Consider the following 15,901-nt stretch of genomic DNA (forward strand, 5'->3'; position numbering starts at 1 on the left):
AAACAACATACTCATTATTTCACCATTCTGGAAGGTGACTCAGTGAAAGTAAATCTTTCAGTTTCTCATAAACATGTTTACTGAAAAGGAGAACAGAGGAATATAATAGACTGACTGAAGCACAAACAGGTCTAGTAACTTATGGATAGAGCTTGCTGCTTCTTCCTACTTTGCCTTCTGTGCAATGGAAAGTCTTGGGATTTCTGTGTATAGACATCGATATAATACTTTTCCTACTTTATTCTGATGCCACCATTCAGGGTTGGTAACACTTTGGAAGGCAAATTCGGAAAGTGAATGTAATCCATGGGCAATGGAGGCCTATCATAGAACATAGAAAAGTACAGCACAGAACAGGCCCTTTGGCCCATGATGTTGTGCCGAGGGTTAATCCTAATGTAAAATATAGTAACTTAACCTACGCACCCCTCAACTCACTATTCTCCATGTGCATGTCCAGCAGTCGCTTAAAATGTCCCCAATGACTCTGCTAAACTTATCTTTCTGCCACATTGACTCTCCGATCAAGTATGTGGAAGGCAAATAGACTGTTATTTACAGTAAGAGGAATATAAATTCAATGAAGTTTTGAATAGATTAGATCTGTATCTATTGGAGCAGATTTAAAGTAGAGGAGGCACTCTTAATAAAAAGTAAGATTCTGAAGGGGTTTGACAGGTAAGATGCAGTGAGGACATTTGCCTTTGTAGGAGAGACTCTAACTAGGGGCAGTTTAAATTTAAGGAGTGTTCCAATTGAGACATAGGAGAAATGATTTCTTCAGAGAATCATGGGTTTGCAGAAGATTGATCCCAGCAGGAGGACATTGTTTAGTTTGTCAAAAGCTTCAGGCCATCAGAGCTGGAAAGAAGTCTTACGTTGTTTCAGAAGTTCAAGTGGACAGGGCTGAAACAAAACTGTTTTTTTAAATCCCAGGCCAAGACAAAGATTCATCTCATATCAGTAAAAGGATATTGTTGCAAAAAATTGATTCTTCCTATTTTGCTATTTATAATCAGACCTTAAATTATTTTTTCATATTATATGTGTAAACTTTGTCTTTTTTTTCTTCTGTATAATAAACTGGTGTTCTTTTGTTAAAATAATTTTGGTAGTCACATGCCAATATGGTCAGCAGCTACCAAAGCAACCAAAGTGCAAAAACAAAATTATAGTCTATCAAACAAAAGTTCCATGCTGGAACTTGACTTGTTCAGTATGAGCTACAGCTGGAATCATAACATGATGGCCTCTGGGCTTATTCAAAATATACCTAAAATGTTTTCCTACTTGGTGAATTATTTAAAATATTTTTTTAAAATCAAATTAATTTCTTGATTCTTTTTGAATTTACTTTTTCATGAATTACCATGTACGTCCTTGGTCTAAATATCAGTGACTTATGTCCTAACTTGGACCAATTCACCCAAGACTCCTGGGCTCTCTTAGTTAAGTTTACTTCCAGTCTGATGTCTTGATTTAAAAGTAGTCTTAAACATTCATATTCAGGCCTTCCCCATCCAGTTTCAAAGCTCACCAACCTAATCCCGACATTCATTTCTGGTCTCTTCTGCTTCCCTATTGCCTCTGCTCCACCATTGACAACTGTGACATGACCCTTAAACTCAAATCACTTACCTGATTACTCAGTACCTCTCACCCCTTTAGATAGTATCATAGAACAGGTAAATTAGAAACTATTATACAAGTCTGGAGCAAGTGGGACTTGAACCCAGGTAGGGACACTACTTCTAAGAAACCACAGAAATGATACAGCACAGAAGATGACAGTTTGGCCCATCTTATCTGTACCAACCCAAAGACACTCAGATGCCCTTTCTAATCCTATCTTCCTGCACATGGCACATAACCCTGCTGAAAGCTGCAGGGCTAAGGTGCAGATCATAATTGCAATACAAGGATCCTCTTCCGCTCATTATTTTTGTGTTTCTTTTCAAGATTTAAAAGTGATGTCACTCTCAACCAAAGGCTTTTTTCACTACCAAATCATCTGTGGCAATTTTCACCCATTAATCATCACCATTAAGTCATCCATGTCTCCAAGCCCATTCAGAGCAACACTCTCCCACCCTTTATCTTTCAAAGTCTGCTTTAAGTTGGAAACCAACTTAAAGATATTGAAGATTTGAACGTGAGATCATGTGGGCAGTGCAGTAGCACAGTGGTTAGCACTGCTGCCTCACAGCGCCAGAGATCTGGGTTCAATTCCTGCCTCAGGCAACTGTGTGTGGAGTTTGCACATGCTCCCAGTGTCTGCGTGGGTTTCCTCTAGGTGCTCCAGTTTCCTCCCACAGTCCAAAGATGTACAGGTTAAGTGAATTGGCCATCCTAAATTGCCTGTAATGTTAGGTAAAGGGGTAAATGTAGGGGAATGGGTCTGGGTAGGTTGCTCTTCGGAGGGTCAGTGTGGACTTGTTGGCCCCAAGGGCCTGTTTCCACACTACAAGACACATTAAAGTTCTTTAAACTTTTGTTTGATGGAGCTCTTATGAGGTACCTTGGGGCATTTTACTACTTTACAAGTGCTATAGATAACTTATGTTGACTTTGTATTCCAACACCGATTAAACAGGTACAACTGCTCCACATTTATTGAAAACTTTATAACAAATACAAATTATTTCAAGACAATTTATTGTCTCTGTAAACAGAGTGATAACCACACTATATCTGAAACTCTTATAACTATTGCTAAAAGCACCAAAAGTCTGTACATGACCAAGAGGGAGAATACAGCAGACTTTAAAGTCACTTTTTTGTGGCTTTTGGCTGGTTTAGCTGGATAATTTATTTGCAGTTTATTGAAAGTTCCTTAAAACTGGTGCAGGACCCTTAGTGCCACGTTCTAATGCACTGTAATTGCTCAGGTTGTTATTCAACCCCTAAATGCACTTTTACAAAATGAAAACTTGGCAAAAGAAACTATGGTCTCACACCTACAAATTACATAAAATCTTCCAAAATCCAGTAAAAAAAAGTTTCTAAAAACATCCGAGAGACACTGGATTGCTAATTCCGCATGTGACATGTGTGACTATAAAAGAACTGATTTTCACTTTGGATCCAATTCAAGAGCAAACTATACAGTAAATGGAAAAGTCCTGGGGAAAATTGATGTACAAAGAGATCTGGGTGTTCAGGTCCATTGGAGGTTTAGAAAGTGAATAGTTCTCCAGGGTCAGTAACTTGGTCACAAAGAAGTTTCACAGCTACAATCTGCACTTGAGTCCAGCTGTAAGGCCATTCATCCTGCAAGTACTTTCCCAGTGCAAGATGTGTCTACTGGACCTTAAAGGAATGTGAATTTTGATTAACACCCAAATGTAATGATATCCTGTCCAGAATCCTTCACTACTGTAACACATTTGTCTCCAGTCTATGTTGGAAAAACTGTTTGGATCTTGACTTTTCCCATGTTTTGTTTATTCTCTCCCAAGCCCAGGTGCACTGACTTCTCCTGCCAAATAAATGCATATCTTTACCAATCCCTCATTCACTATTTGCCCTATATTACTTTCTCTCAGTCTAGGCAATCTTAAATGAGATTCTGCTCACATCAATTTAGGTGGTCACAACTTGACAGTCTATTCAGTTTCACTGTAATGGGGCATTCTCAGAGCTTTGCACCAAAGTCTTATCAGAGGGCCTATGTTGTGTTTCCCAAAAGGTAACATTATGATAAGAAATAGCAGAAGTAGGCTCTATAGCTCCAAGTTACTGCAACATTCAAATCATCATGGATGACTGTGTGCCTCAAGACCACTTTCCCTGCCTATTCCTGATCCATCTTGCTCGAAAATCTATTGATCTGTGCTGAATATGCTTAATGACTTGCAATCTATGAATGCTCAGACAGAACTTTCACCTCATTGTTCTAAATGACCACATCCTTATCCTGAGAATGTGCATCTAGTTCTGGAGTCTCCAACTCAGGGAAACAAATTCTCAGCATCCATGCCTCCATTAATGTGATGACATCTTCATTTATACAGACCAGAGAATATAGACCCATTCTACTCAACCTGTCCTCAAGATAATCCTTAGGTGTAGAATCAATCTCCCGTAGCTCTTCTCTAAGGAAGATATTGGTCCTTAGGTAGGGAGCCCTCTAAGAAAGGCAAAACACTGCAACAGCTGCCTTTGTCTCAACATTCCATTCATCTTCCTAACTGCTAGCTATAAAGGAATGTTAATTTTTTTGTGATTTGTGTGCAAGGAGCTGGAACCTTTCTCAACACCACCACTGTTGTAGCAATGCACTTGTAGGCTTGTGCCCCTTCACCATACGGTGTTACATCTGCACTTATTTGATCTCAAAATTCCCAACTTTCTGCTGGACTGGGGTCACAAATGAAGCAAAGCCCATTCAACATACCCACCAATGGCAACATTGTCAGGAAAGCGGACTACATGGAAGCAATTTTAAAAAGTCAAGTGATAACTTATTGACATCAGTGTGATAAGTGAGCCCCGTTCACAATGTTTGGAAGGCGTGCCTGTAATGACAGCAATCTGATTGATGTTATTTTGTATTTCTCTTCAATACTCACCTTCACACTTTTGAAGAGTAATTGGGGGTTTGAACTGGTTACATCGGTTTGTTAAGACTTGTCCTGGATATTGTTTCATCAAATGATAATTAATTCACTTGTCACTTCAAAAAAGGCACCTAAGCGAAGAAGTACCATTTTAAGCAGCAGAATGGAGTATTTAGAGAAAGGGGCAGCAACAGGTACAAAAACAACCTCCGAAATTGACCTCAAATGAAAGAGGTGTATGAAAACTTTGCTACACAGATATTTATAAATGTAGCTTACTAATAAAGCTGGAAAGCAATGATGGACAGTCACAGAACATTCCTGAGGGTAAATGTCTGTGATACTTTCATTGTGAAAGTGTTTATGTTCTTTGGGGTACAGGTATGTTTTCATGTATGTAGCTCATGCTGCCTTGCTCCGCAAAGTCAGACACTGTCTGGCCCTCTCCACGTAGCAGCCATTTAGTGGTCAGCAGCCCCTCTAATCCTACTGGCCCACGGGCATGGATACGTGACGTACTGATTCCAACCTCTGCACCTGGAAAACAAAAAAACAGTTTTGGACAAGAGGAGTTTGATGTCTTCTAAGTAAGAGCTGATGCTTGGTGGTACAGAAGCTAATGCTGAAAAGCAGATACACGATTGGTATTTTTCACTTTAAAACTCATCAGGACCAAGATTCAGGGAACCAGACTTGGAGGAGAAAGACCAATTTATACAGTATGAGAAAATGCAACCGACCTTCTTAGGCTTGGAAATGCAAGACGTTAACTGTCAACCTTAGTTCTCAGACCAGCAGATAGCCTCTGAATGGTCAGGGTGTTGCTTAGGAATGCAATGATTGACAGTCTCCATGGTCCCTTTTCCAATGAGAAAGGGTGTAAGTATACACAAGTTTTGCCTGTATAAAACTGGAAACTGTTAAACATACGCACTTTCAAGTATATGTAATGCATTACACAGCAAACCTTACGACAATCTTAAATTGGTTTCCAAATCATTTGGCAAATGTTGTCGAATAGGAAAATTACATTTAATGCTGGACACAGCATTATGAAGTTTACAAGCACAAGTTGGTTGTAAACAATTGGTACACTGCCTGCTATGGTCAGTTGGGCTCAGAGTGACGCATTTCCACATGCTAGAAACTACCATCATTAACACATCTGTTCAATATCAATAGATGGAATTTGTACATGCATTATAGCTACTTTGATTGGGAAGGAAGTCATGAAGATTGCCAATCTCTGCTACGTTCAGCATGACAACACCACGACCAGAGGCAATCTACGTGCTCGGAGAACTAAGACTGCTGCATTTCCATACCAACAATGGCCTAGCTGATCAGTTCTCTCTTCTCATTGTATGAGCTAATCTTCTTTTATCAAGTCTGGTTTCTTGCATCCTAGTCCTGATGAGTGCAAGACAAAAAGCTTTGATTTTGTGCATCCTTTTGGCAAAAACTGACGTGTTACGTGACCGCCGATCCCTTCGAGAAGTTAGTAATTGTACAATGCACTGCCTGCACTAAACTAGCCTAAACAGGAGCCTCACAATTGCCTTCCTCATCATTACTTGGTGCTCCTGCTTGCAGGGACAGAGACAGGTAGCACTGTGACAGCTCTTGTACTCAAATAACCAGTGGGCGTTCACAGCACGTTCAGACATGAAGATATTCAGAAACTGGAAGCAAAGCTCGGCAGGGAATCAACTCCTTCAGAAGGAAAGACAGATAGTGGAAATATGTAGATCTTCTAGTTAGTATCGACAGAGAACATGGTGGGAAGTTTTCCACTCATTATGGAAGGGTACTAACATTCTGAAATAATTGACAGATATAGTGAGTACAACGTACATACCCATGTGTCATACATCAAAGTGGGTTGGCAATGGGGGGGGAGGTGGAGGAGGTGGAGGTGGAGGTGGAGGTGGAGAAAAAGAGAGGGGGAGAGGGAGAAGAGGAGAGTGAGATGAGGAGAGAGTGAGATATAACGCCAGTCCAAAATGAACACTTTAGTTCCAAAAGAACAGTTACGTTGAACTTAAATGGATGTTTCTCCATAAATGCTACCAGACTTGTTGACTTGTGTGTGTTTTTATTTCAGATTTACAACATCTAAAAATAATTTTGTCTTACTCCCCTTTATCAGATCAGGTTGCCTCTCACCAATCCTATTGATTCAGGAATAGTGTTTCAATCACTCCAGGTATGTCTGGAATTGAATTTGTAGTGTTGTGGATGTGTTATTGTTTTAATAATATCATATCCTGCTTGTATAAATTTGATATTTTAAACATACTGAAAAAAATTCAACCAGAGAAGTGATCATTAAGCAGTCAGCTTTTGTACAAATCCAACCGGTTCATCTGTGAACATTAAAAGGAATTACCTGCTGTCACTATCTTGTTTGGGCCTACATGTTACTACAGTCTCACATTAACATGATTCAGAAATAAGGCAACTAAGGATGCTTAATAAACTTTATCTTTGCCAGCAACACTGTGGGAAAAGGTCTGCCAGCCTGCCTACCTATAGTAGGCCCACACAGAACATAGGAAAGCAAATGTGGCCAAACTTCACCAGAAACACCTAGAATATTTCATTTGAATAAAGGGAAATATGGAGCTATGAGGGAGCAACTGGCCAAAGTTCAATGGTGCAATACCTTAACAGAGAAGACCGTGGAGGAACAATGGCGGATATTTCTGTGTATAATGCAGAAGTTGCAGGATCAGTTCATTCCTAAAAAGGAAGAAAGATCCCAGGAGGAGACATGGGTGGCCGTGGCTGACGAGGGAAGTAAAGAAACATATAAAGTTAAAAGAGAAAAAGTATAACTTAGCGAAGATAAGTGGGAAAACTGAGGACTGGGAAGCTTTTGAAGAACAGAGGATTAGTAAGAAGGAAATACGCAGAGAAAAAATGGGGTACGAAGGTAAACTGGCCAAGAATATAAAGGAGGATAGTAAAAGCTTTTTTAGGTATGTCCAAGGCAAAAAAAATGGTTAGGACAAAAATTGGGCCCTTGAAGACAGAAACAGGGGAATATATTACTGGGAACGAAGAAATGGCAGAGGAATTAAATGGGTACTTCAGATCTGTGTTCACTGGGGAAGACACAAGCAATCTCCTTGAGGTAACAGTGGCTGAAGGACCTGAACTTAAGGGAATTTATATTTGCCAGGATTTGGTGTTGGAGAGACTGTTAGGTCTGAAGGTTGATAAGTCTCCGGGACCTGATGGCCTGCATCCCAGGGTACTGAAGGAGGTGGCTCGGGAAATCGTGGATGCGCTGGTGATTATTTTCCAGAGTTCAATAGAATCAGGGTCGGTTCCAAGGATTGGAGGGTAGCTAATGTTGTGCCACTTTTTAAGAAGGGTGGGCGGGAGAAAGCAGGAAATTATAGACCAGTTAGTCTGACCTCAGTGGTGGGAAAGATGCTGGAGTCTATTATAAAGGATGAAATTACAGCACATCTGGATAATAGTAACAGGATAGGACAGAGTCAGCATGGATTTATGAAAGGGAAATCATGCTTGACTAATCTTCTGGAATTTTTTGAGGATGTTACTCGGAAGATGGAAGAGGGAGATCCAGTGGATGTAGTGTACCTGGACTTTCAGAAAGCTTTTGATAAAGTCCCACACAAGAGGTTAGTGAGTAAAATTAGGGCGCACGGTATTGGGGGCAAAGTACTAGATTGGATAGAGAATTGGTTGGCTAATAGGAAACAAAGGGTAGTGATTAACGGCTCCATTTTGGAATGGCAGGCAGTGACCAGTGGGGTACCGCAGGGATCCGTGCTGGGACCGCAGCTTTTTACAATATATGTTAATGATATAGAAGATGGTATCAGCAATAACATTAGCAAATTTGCTGATGATACAAAGCTGGGTGGTAGGGTGAAATGTGATGAGGATGTTAGGAGATTACAGGGTGACCTGGACAAGTTAGGTGAGTGGGCAGATGCAGTTTAATGTGGATAAATGTCTGGTTATCCACTTTGGTGGCAAGAACAGGAAGGCAGATTACTACCTCAAATGGTATCAAATTAGGTAAAGGGGCTGTTCAGAGAGATCTGGGTGTTCTTGTCCACCAGTCAATGAAGGCAAGCATGCAGGTGCAGCAGGTAGTAAAGAAGGCTAATAGCATGCTGGCCTTCATAACAAGAGGGATTGAGTATAGAAGCAAAGAGGTGCTTCTGCAGCTGTACAGGGCCCTGGTGAGACCACACCTGGAGTACTGTGTACAGTTCTGGTCTCCAAATTTGAGGAAAGACATTCTGGCTATTGAGGGAGTGTAGCATGGGTTCACGAGGTCAATCCCTGGAATGGCGGGATTACCTTACACTGAAAGACTGGAGCGACTGGGCTTGTATACCCTTGAGTTTAGAAGACAGAGGGGATCTGATTGAAACGTATAGGATTATGAAAGGATTGGACACTGGTTCGGCACTCCCCCATCAGCGGAAATATGTTTCCTCCTGCCAGAGGACACAACTTAAAAATACGGGGTAGACCATTTAGGACAGAGATGAGGAGAAACTACTTCACCCAGAGAGTGGTGGCTGTGTGGAATGCTCTGCCCCAGAGGGCAGTGGAGGCCCAGTCTCTGGATTCATTTAAGAAAGAATTGGATAGAGCTCTTAAAGATAGTGGAGTCAAGGGTTATGGAGATAAGGCTGGAACAGGATACTGATTGGGAATGATCAGCCATGATCATATTGAATGGCGGTGCAGGCTCGAAGGGCTGAATGGCCTACTCCTGCATCTATTGTCTAATGTCATAGCAGTGACCAAGCAGGCTGACTAGTGAAACCAGACAGAACTATAGTCACTCACAAACAAAGGATGACACTTCTCAAAACACACTAACAATACCTGGTCAACACAGAGCTGTGCCAAAGCCCAGAGGGCAATCTCTTAACACAGCAATACCAAATCCACACTAAGAACAGGTCAGATGCAAAAGGCACCAAAAGACAGGAAAAATGGAAGCACCTTACTGTTCCAAAAGAGACATTCTCACCTACCTGCAAAGACAGCTGGTTACATTGTGTCAACAATCAGGACATTCTTTCGATAACGTTTTCATTTATCATTGTGACTGGATTACTTAATTTCCAAATACATTTTATCTATCCCCATTTTAATTAACCTTATTGTACAAGATTCCTATAAAACCTGGCTTCATCCTCAGCTTGGGGGAAGAGAATTCTCAGCTATCTGGACAGACTGTGCTGTTTCAGCTTAGTCAATTTCTTTTCCACGATATCTCCGTACTAATAAACTGTTTGTTAATTTCACTTCGAACTGTGCTTTGTGATGTCTAATTTGTTGGGCTAATTTTTCCGACAAACACTCATGTTCCAAGAACTAATTTTAAAGGATCCCATGAAATAATAATAACAAACCACCACTGTACTGTACCCTTGAAAAAGGAGGTGGGGTATCAACGTGACAATTCAGGACATCAGAGATAGTTCTAGACCACAAAAGGTATAAAGACAGGCTGAGCAAACCCCAATTAAAAAAGGGTCATAGGGATCAGAACGGCCTCAGGAAAGGCACAGATGAAGGGGGTAGATAATGATGAAGAAAGAATATGCCTAACAATGACCTACAGCAGGATGAGGTCAAACAGCCTTTGAGGCCAGAAATAAGCATTTTGTCACAGACAAGGCCGGATAAGGCAAGAGATAAACAGGGGTAATGGGGGCCGGTCTTAGGGAAGTGGACGATGTAAGCAGGGGAGGAGCAATGTAAAACAAAATACATCAAATCATATAAATATTATGTATGAATTGAATTTGGTATGTGTATGTCCTCTACCTTATAGGCACTGGACATCTCACCCACTTGCAAGTGTAAAATAAAGGACACTGCTGATTCAGATTTTGTCTCGGACTGCAATTATTGAAGTGTGTGAGCTTTGTTTCTCACAAACTGATCATTTTATGTCATTGCTATTTGTGGAATTTTGTTGTGAGCAAAATGGCTGTCACTTTGGGACAAAATCCAAAGATCAGAATGTAAATTTCAGAAAGAAAAATATATTTACATTGTAATGTTGAGCTTTCTGTAACATCAATACTATTCTGCAGTTATGATTATGCATTATGATTACATAAACAGTGATAAGTAAATATTGAGTTAACTTATTGTTGATGCTAAAGGAAAATGCTCTCAAAGACCAGGAAAACTCCCTCTTTCAGTGTTATGGATAGGGAGGGTCTTGCTTTAATGTTGGCTCTGTGCTGCTCTAGAACATCTGTTTACATTATGTGTAACACATAGGGGTAACAATAACCTGGCTTCACCCTAATATCCAAACATAAATCTATATAATTTAGTGCAGCTTACCAAGTCCAAATCGATATCCATCAGAGAATCGAGTGCTTGCATTCCAGAAGACACAAGCACTGTCAACGTGCTGCATGAAGTATTCAGCAGTCTCCTCTAAAATACAAAAACTTGCAATCATAAATTCAGCTCAGCTCAAAGCCAGCCTATATTGTAAACTGGTCCAAATCTGATTGCAGCTCTAGGAGGGGTTAGAAATGTTCCACTGCTAAATTCATTTCTGTATTATCGTTGGAACACAAAATTGAGCACTATCCAAACATTTCAACATTAAATATATTTTTTTAAAAATTAACTTGAAACCAAGTTATAACAGGTATTCAAATCATCAGCTTGCAACTTGGTCAAAGCAGGGTATGAACAATTTGGATGCGATGCCATAGGATTGTCAGATTATGGACTGACTGAAGAGAGTGAAAAGAAGAGAGCTGTTGCTGGAGATAAAAGGTCTGCATCCAGGGTATCAAGTTTGTTTCATTCCACAAGCTATTGATGCTGCCCAGTTTGACTCGCTTCCTCCCTACTGTAATATCAGTTCTGGTTTTTAGGGTTCCTGCTCCTCCCTTCATCCCAGCAGGTAGTAGTCCTCTCATTAGTGAACATTCTTGTATTTTCAATTGCTAGTTCCTCTATGTTCAGATTCTGTTAAAGTGCTCATTTGCTTTTCAAAGTTTCAGTCCTGATGTACAGCTTAGGGTCAGCATGGATGGGTTAGACCAGAGGGTCTGTTTCCATGCTGTACATCTCTATGACTCTACTGATTAACAGTTCTCTCAAAAGAAGCCATCTGACATGTTGCAACCTTTAATATTATCCAGTTCTAATGCTTGCTGATTTAGTTTTAGGGAAGAGGAACATGGACAATATCAGTATAAAGCGATGACACCTACCATTCTCTGTAATAATTGCATCCGTGTGAGAACTGCTATATTTATGTATGTGTCCAATTGCATCCTGCACATTTTCCACAACTTCAATGCAGCACTCCAGGTCTCCATACTCTGTGCGAAGGGACTTCACTTCTGAAGGGCTGAAAGTCAAGTATGATGCAAACTTGGGCCCAGCATGAATTTTCACCTGAAAATACAAAACATTGCTAATCGTGACACACTGACATCACTGAGGATCTTATATAGCACAAGCCCTGATCAAAGGAAGAAAATTCATTTCCAGCATAATCAGATTAAGCACAGTAAGTTCAGGATTTGTAACGTAGGGTGTAAAGGGATATCTCAGCAACTAACGGCTGATTCCTTCTCAGAACCTGTCCTATTTCCTCCAGCTTACCAAATAAATTATCTATGTGGTACAGATCCAGGATTGGCGGTACCTGTTCTAAAGCCAATCTTAGTGGCCATTTTTCAGCCTGTCCTTATTGAATGCCCATGTGAATAGAATGCCTGTCCCTGCCTCAGTCATTTCTACAGTTCTGAGGACTTGTAAACGAAACAATGTCCTTACCTGTTCTACTCTCAGCATGTCAATAATCTGGTCAAAGAATGGTGTCCTCAGCAAGTCTCTATGGATTAACAATGTCTCCATAGCATTACATGCTGCAGGGTAATCACATTTGGAATCTCGAACTGAAAATAGAAACTGGTTTTATTAAATATTTGATACAAAAACAGAGTTAACATTGAGTCTAGTATGACTCTTGTACAGAATTGAGCTGACAAAATATTCAATGTTGAATTAATTTAGCAATTAAAAAAATAGATGCAGCAAAAAAAAAAGATCAGGAGTGGAGCTTCCTCAATAGGAGGCAGGTATGGACTCCGATTCTCTAGAGTCTGCTGACCAAAAGATTCTGAATGTCTTACTGATCCGTTATCAATGTTCACACAAGTGAGCAATCTGGACAGACATATGATGCTAATTTGCACAGTCCCATATAATTTGGCATCAGCTATGGCTCAGTGGATACCACTCTCCCTGAGCAAGTTATGGGATCTACTTCAGCTCCAGAGTTAAACACTAGAGCACATAAGGGAATGCAGAGTGTTGGGGTGTTAAGCTAAAGATCTGTTTGCTTTCAGGTGAAAGAAAGAATACCAAATAACAATTTGGAAGAATAGGGGAGTTACCCCTGGTATTCTGGCCAACAATTATCTCTCAACAAAGTTTTAAAAAAAAAAGAGACTTTGATCATTATCACAATGCTGTTTGTGGAAACTTGTTTGAAGCTTGATGCTGCACATCTAACATCAATATTTACACGTTAAAAGTATTTCATTGGCTATAAATGCTAATCTCTGTCTGTGAAACTCCCCTCCTGCTTCTTCTAACAATTATCTCAAATTGATAATACCCAGCTCTTTCCTGGCTCCCATATTAGCTGAAATTGGTACTGGTTCTCTCTCCTCTAAATCTGACAGCATCACCCCTCTGCACAAAAAAAAAAACTGGATTCCCCATCCTTGTAAACCACCACCTTATCTCTATTTTCTCTTCGAAATCTTAAAATGTGTTGTCACCTCCCAAATCTCTTCCAGAACTCCAGGTTTGAATTCCTCAAATTAAGTTTCTGCCTTTGCTACAGTGCATATGCAGCTGTTATCAGATTGACAAACGACATCTTATTTGATTGCAAAAGGTAAGTGCACTCTGCTTGTCTTTCTATACCCTCAGTCTCACTATTCTTGTTCAATGTCACTCCACCACTGTACAACTGGTTGGGAAAGCTCTCATTTCCTTTCATTCTTAACGACCCAGTCATAGCCAGAGACCAACTGAAATGGCTTATCCTCCCAAGCTCTTTCAGTTACCTTTAGTATCCCTCAAGGATCTATCTTGGCCCCCTCCTCTGGCTCTCTTCATGCTGCCAATTGGTGGCATCATCCAAAAGCAGCACTAGTTTTCACAGTAAACTCTGGAAACACTGCTGTACAACACATTCCTCCACCCTCCCACTGGTTCTAAATTATCAGTGTACTTATCTGACATTCAATAGTTGATAAACAGAAACCTCTGCCAATTAAATATTGGGAAGACAAACCACAAGCTCTGCTCCCAGCTCCATTCCTCTCCCTAGCAACTGTTTTGCGGCCGAAACAAACGTCTTGTACCAGGGCTTCATATTTGATCACTGTGTTAGCTTCCAATTCCTACCCTCACCATTATGATTGTCATTATTTTCTCTAACACCAACTGACTTCTATGCCTCAACTCAAACATTTGCTGAAACCCCAATCAATTATTTTTTTTTAACTACTCCAATGCACTCCTAGTCAGCCTCCCATCTTCCATTTTTTGTAAATTTAAAGACATCCAAACCTCCCTATCGGATCCTGAACCATTGAAATTCTCCCCTTTCTCCTCCTTAAATCATACCTCTGTCAAAAAGTTTCTGGTCGTTGGCCTTACTATCTCTTGATGTGACTCAGGTCAGATTTTATTTGATAACAATGGCTCTGTAGCACAATGGGACTTGTTAAGTAGGCATAAAAATGAAGTTATTGTAAATATATTGGAATTCTGAAGAACTGTATAAACAGAAGTCTGCCGTTGACTTGCCACTCTATGTAACCAACAACCTTCCACCAATGTATTCATAGACTTAGCCTTTGACCCACTGGGTGACAAAATAGATTTCATGTGGAAGCATGGTGGAATGCAGACAAACTCAAATCTGTGTTAATGTACTGGCTGATCAGGACTGTCAATATTTAGGATAAGCAGGTTTACCAGCCCGGCTCTATTCCAGTCCAGACTTACCAATCTTGATGGCTTTTTCTATATTCGCATCAGAATCCACATACACATGACAAATCCCCTCACTGTGCCCAAGGACTGGAATGCCTTTGGATGCTTTTTGAATGTCTCGAACCAGCTGAGGAGAGCCTCGAGGGATGATTAGATCAATGAGTTTGTTGAGTCTACAGAGATCTTCTACTTCCTCTCGAGTGCTTACCTGAAACATAAAAATCAACCCTTTGAAGAAATGCCAGAAGTCAATAACTAACCTATCGATCTATTAATTACATGGCAATGCTCTGCACAGAAATACTGACTCAAATATGCTCCAGACCTTCTCTTCATGGGTTATCAGATCTATTGGAGTTTGCACATTCTCCCAGTGTCTGCGTGGGTTTCCTCCAGGTGCTCCGGTTTCCTCCCACAGTCCAAAGATGTGCAGGTCAGGTAAATTGGCCATGCTAAATTGTCCAGTGTTAGGTAAGGGGTAAATGTAGGGTTATGGGTGGGTTGCACTTCAGCAGGTCGGTGTGGACTTGTTGGGCCGAAGGGACTGTTTCCACACTGTAATGTAATCTAATCTAATTCCCACAATTTCCCTCATGCCCTGAATTTTTTGATATCCCACCTCATCTAATCTCAGTCTCCCCTCACTGTATTAGAGTACTCTAATATTCAGCCCAGTCTAATCCAACTTTCCTCTCACAGCACTAATATCCCAAGTCAACTACTTACATTTTCAAGCAACTGTAAAATTTTCTTTTAAAACATTCTTAGCCACGACTTCAATGCTCATGACAGAGTTCTATACAAGAGTCAGATGTACAGCATGGAAACAGACCCTTCGGTCCAACCTGTCCATGCCGACCAGATATCCCAACCCAATCTAGTCCCATCCGCCAGCACCCAGCCCATATCCCTCCAAACCCTTCCTATTCATATACCCATCCAAATGGATCTTAAAAAAATGTTGCAATTGTACCAGCCTCCACCACATCCTCTGGCAGCTCATTCTATACACCCTCTGTGTGAAAAAGTTGCCCCTTAGGTCTCTTTTATATCTTGCCCCTCTCACCCTAAACCTATGTCCTCTAGTTCTGGACTCCCTGACCCCAGGGAAAAGACTTTGTCCATTTATCCTACTCATGCCCCTCAAATTTTGTAAACCACTATAAGGTCACCCCTCAGCCTCCAACGCTCCAGGGAAACAGCGCTACCCTTTCAACCTCTCCCTATAGCTCAAATCTTCCAACCCCGGCAATATCCTTGGAAATCTTTTCTGAACC

At 40.7% G+C, this 15,901-nt stretch overlaps 1 protein-coding gene across 2 annotated transcripts in view; it reads right to left on the bottom strand.

The window, feature by feature from the left end:
- Positions 1-2,585: 2,585 nt before the first annotated feature.
- Positions 2,586-15,901, bottom strand: part of aldh18a1 (aldehyde dehydrogenase 18 family, member A1) — a 46,478-nt gene continuing 33,162 nt past the window's right edge. For both annotated transcript variants that reach the window (XM_072557297.1, XM_072557296.1), the window contains exons 14-18: positions 14,637-14,832; positions 12,384-12,505; positions 11,813-11,999; positions 10,923-11,018; positions 2,586-5,096 (exon numbers count right to left, since the gene is read on the bottom strand). In XM_072557297.1, coding sequence (XP_072413398.1) covers positions 4,921-5,096; positions 10,923-11,018; positions 11,813-11,999; positions 12,384-12,505; positions 14,637-14,832 — 777 coding nt within the window. In that variant the 3' untranslated portion in view covers positions 2,586-4,920. The remainder of the gene's footprint in view (positions 5,097-10,922; positions 11,019-11,812; positions 12,000-12,383; positions 12,506-14,636; positions 14,833-15,901) is intronic.

This window comes from Chiloscyllium punctatum, chromosome 38 (assembly GCF_047496795.1).
Source record: "Chiloscyllium punctatum isolate Juve2018m chromosome 38, sChiPun1.3, whole genome shotgun sequence".
Lineage (NCBI taxonomy): Eukaryota > Metazoa > Chordata > Chondrichthyes > Orectolobiformes > Hemiscylliidae > Chiloscyllium > Chiloscyllium punctatum.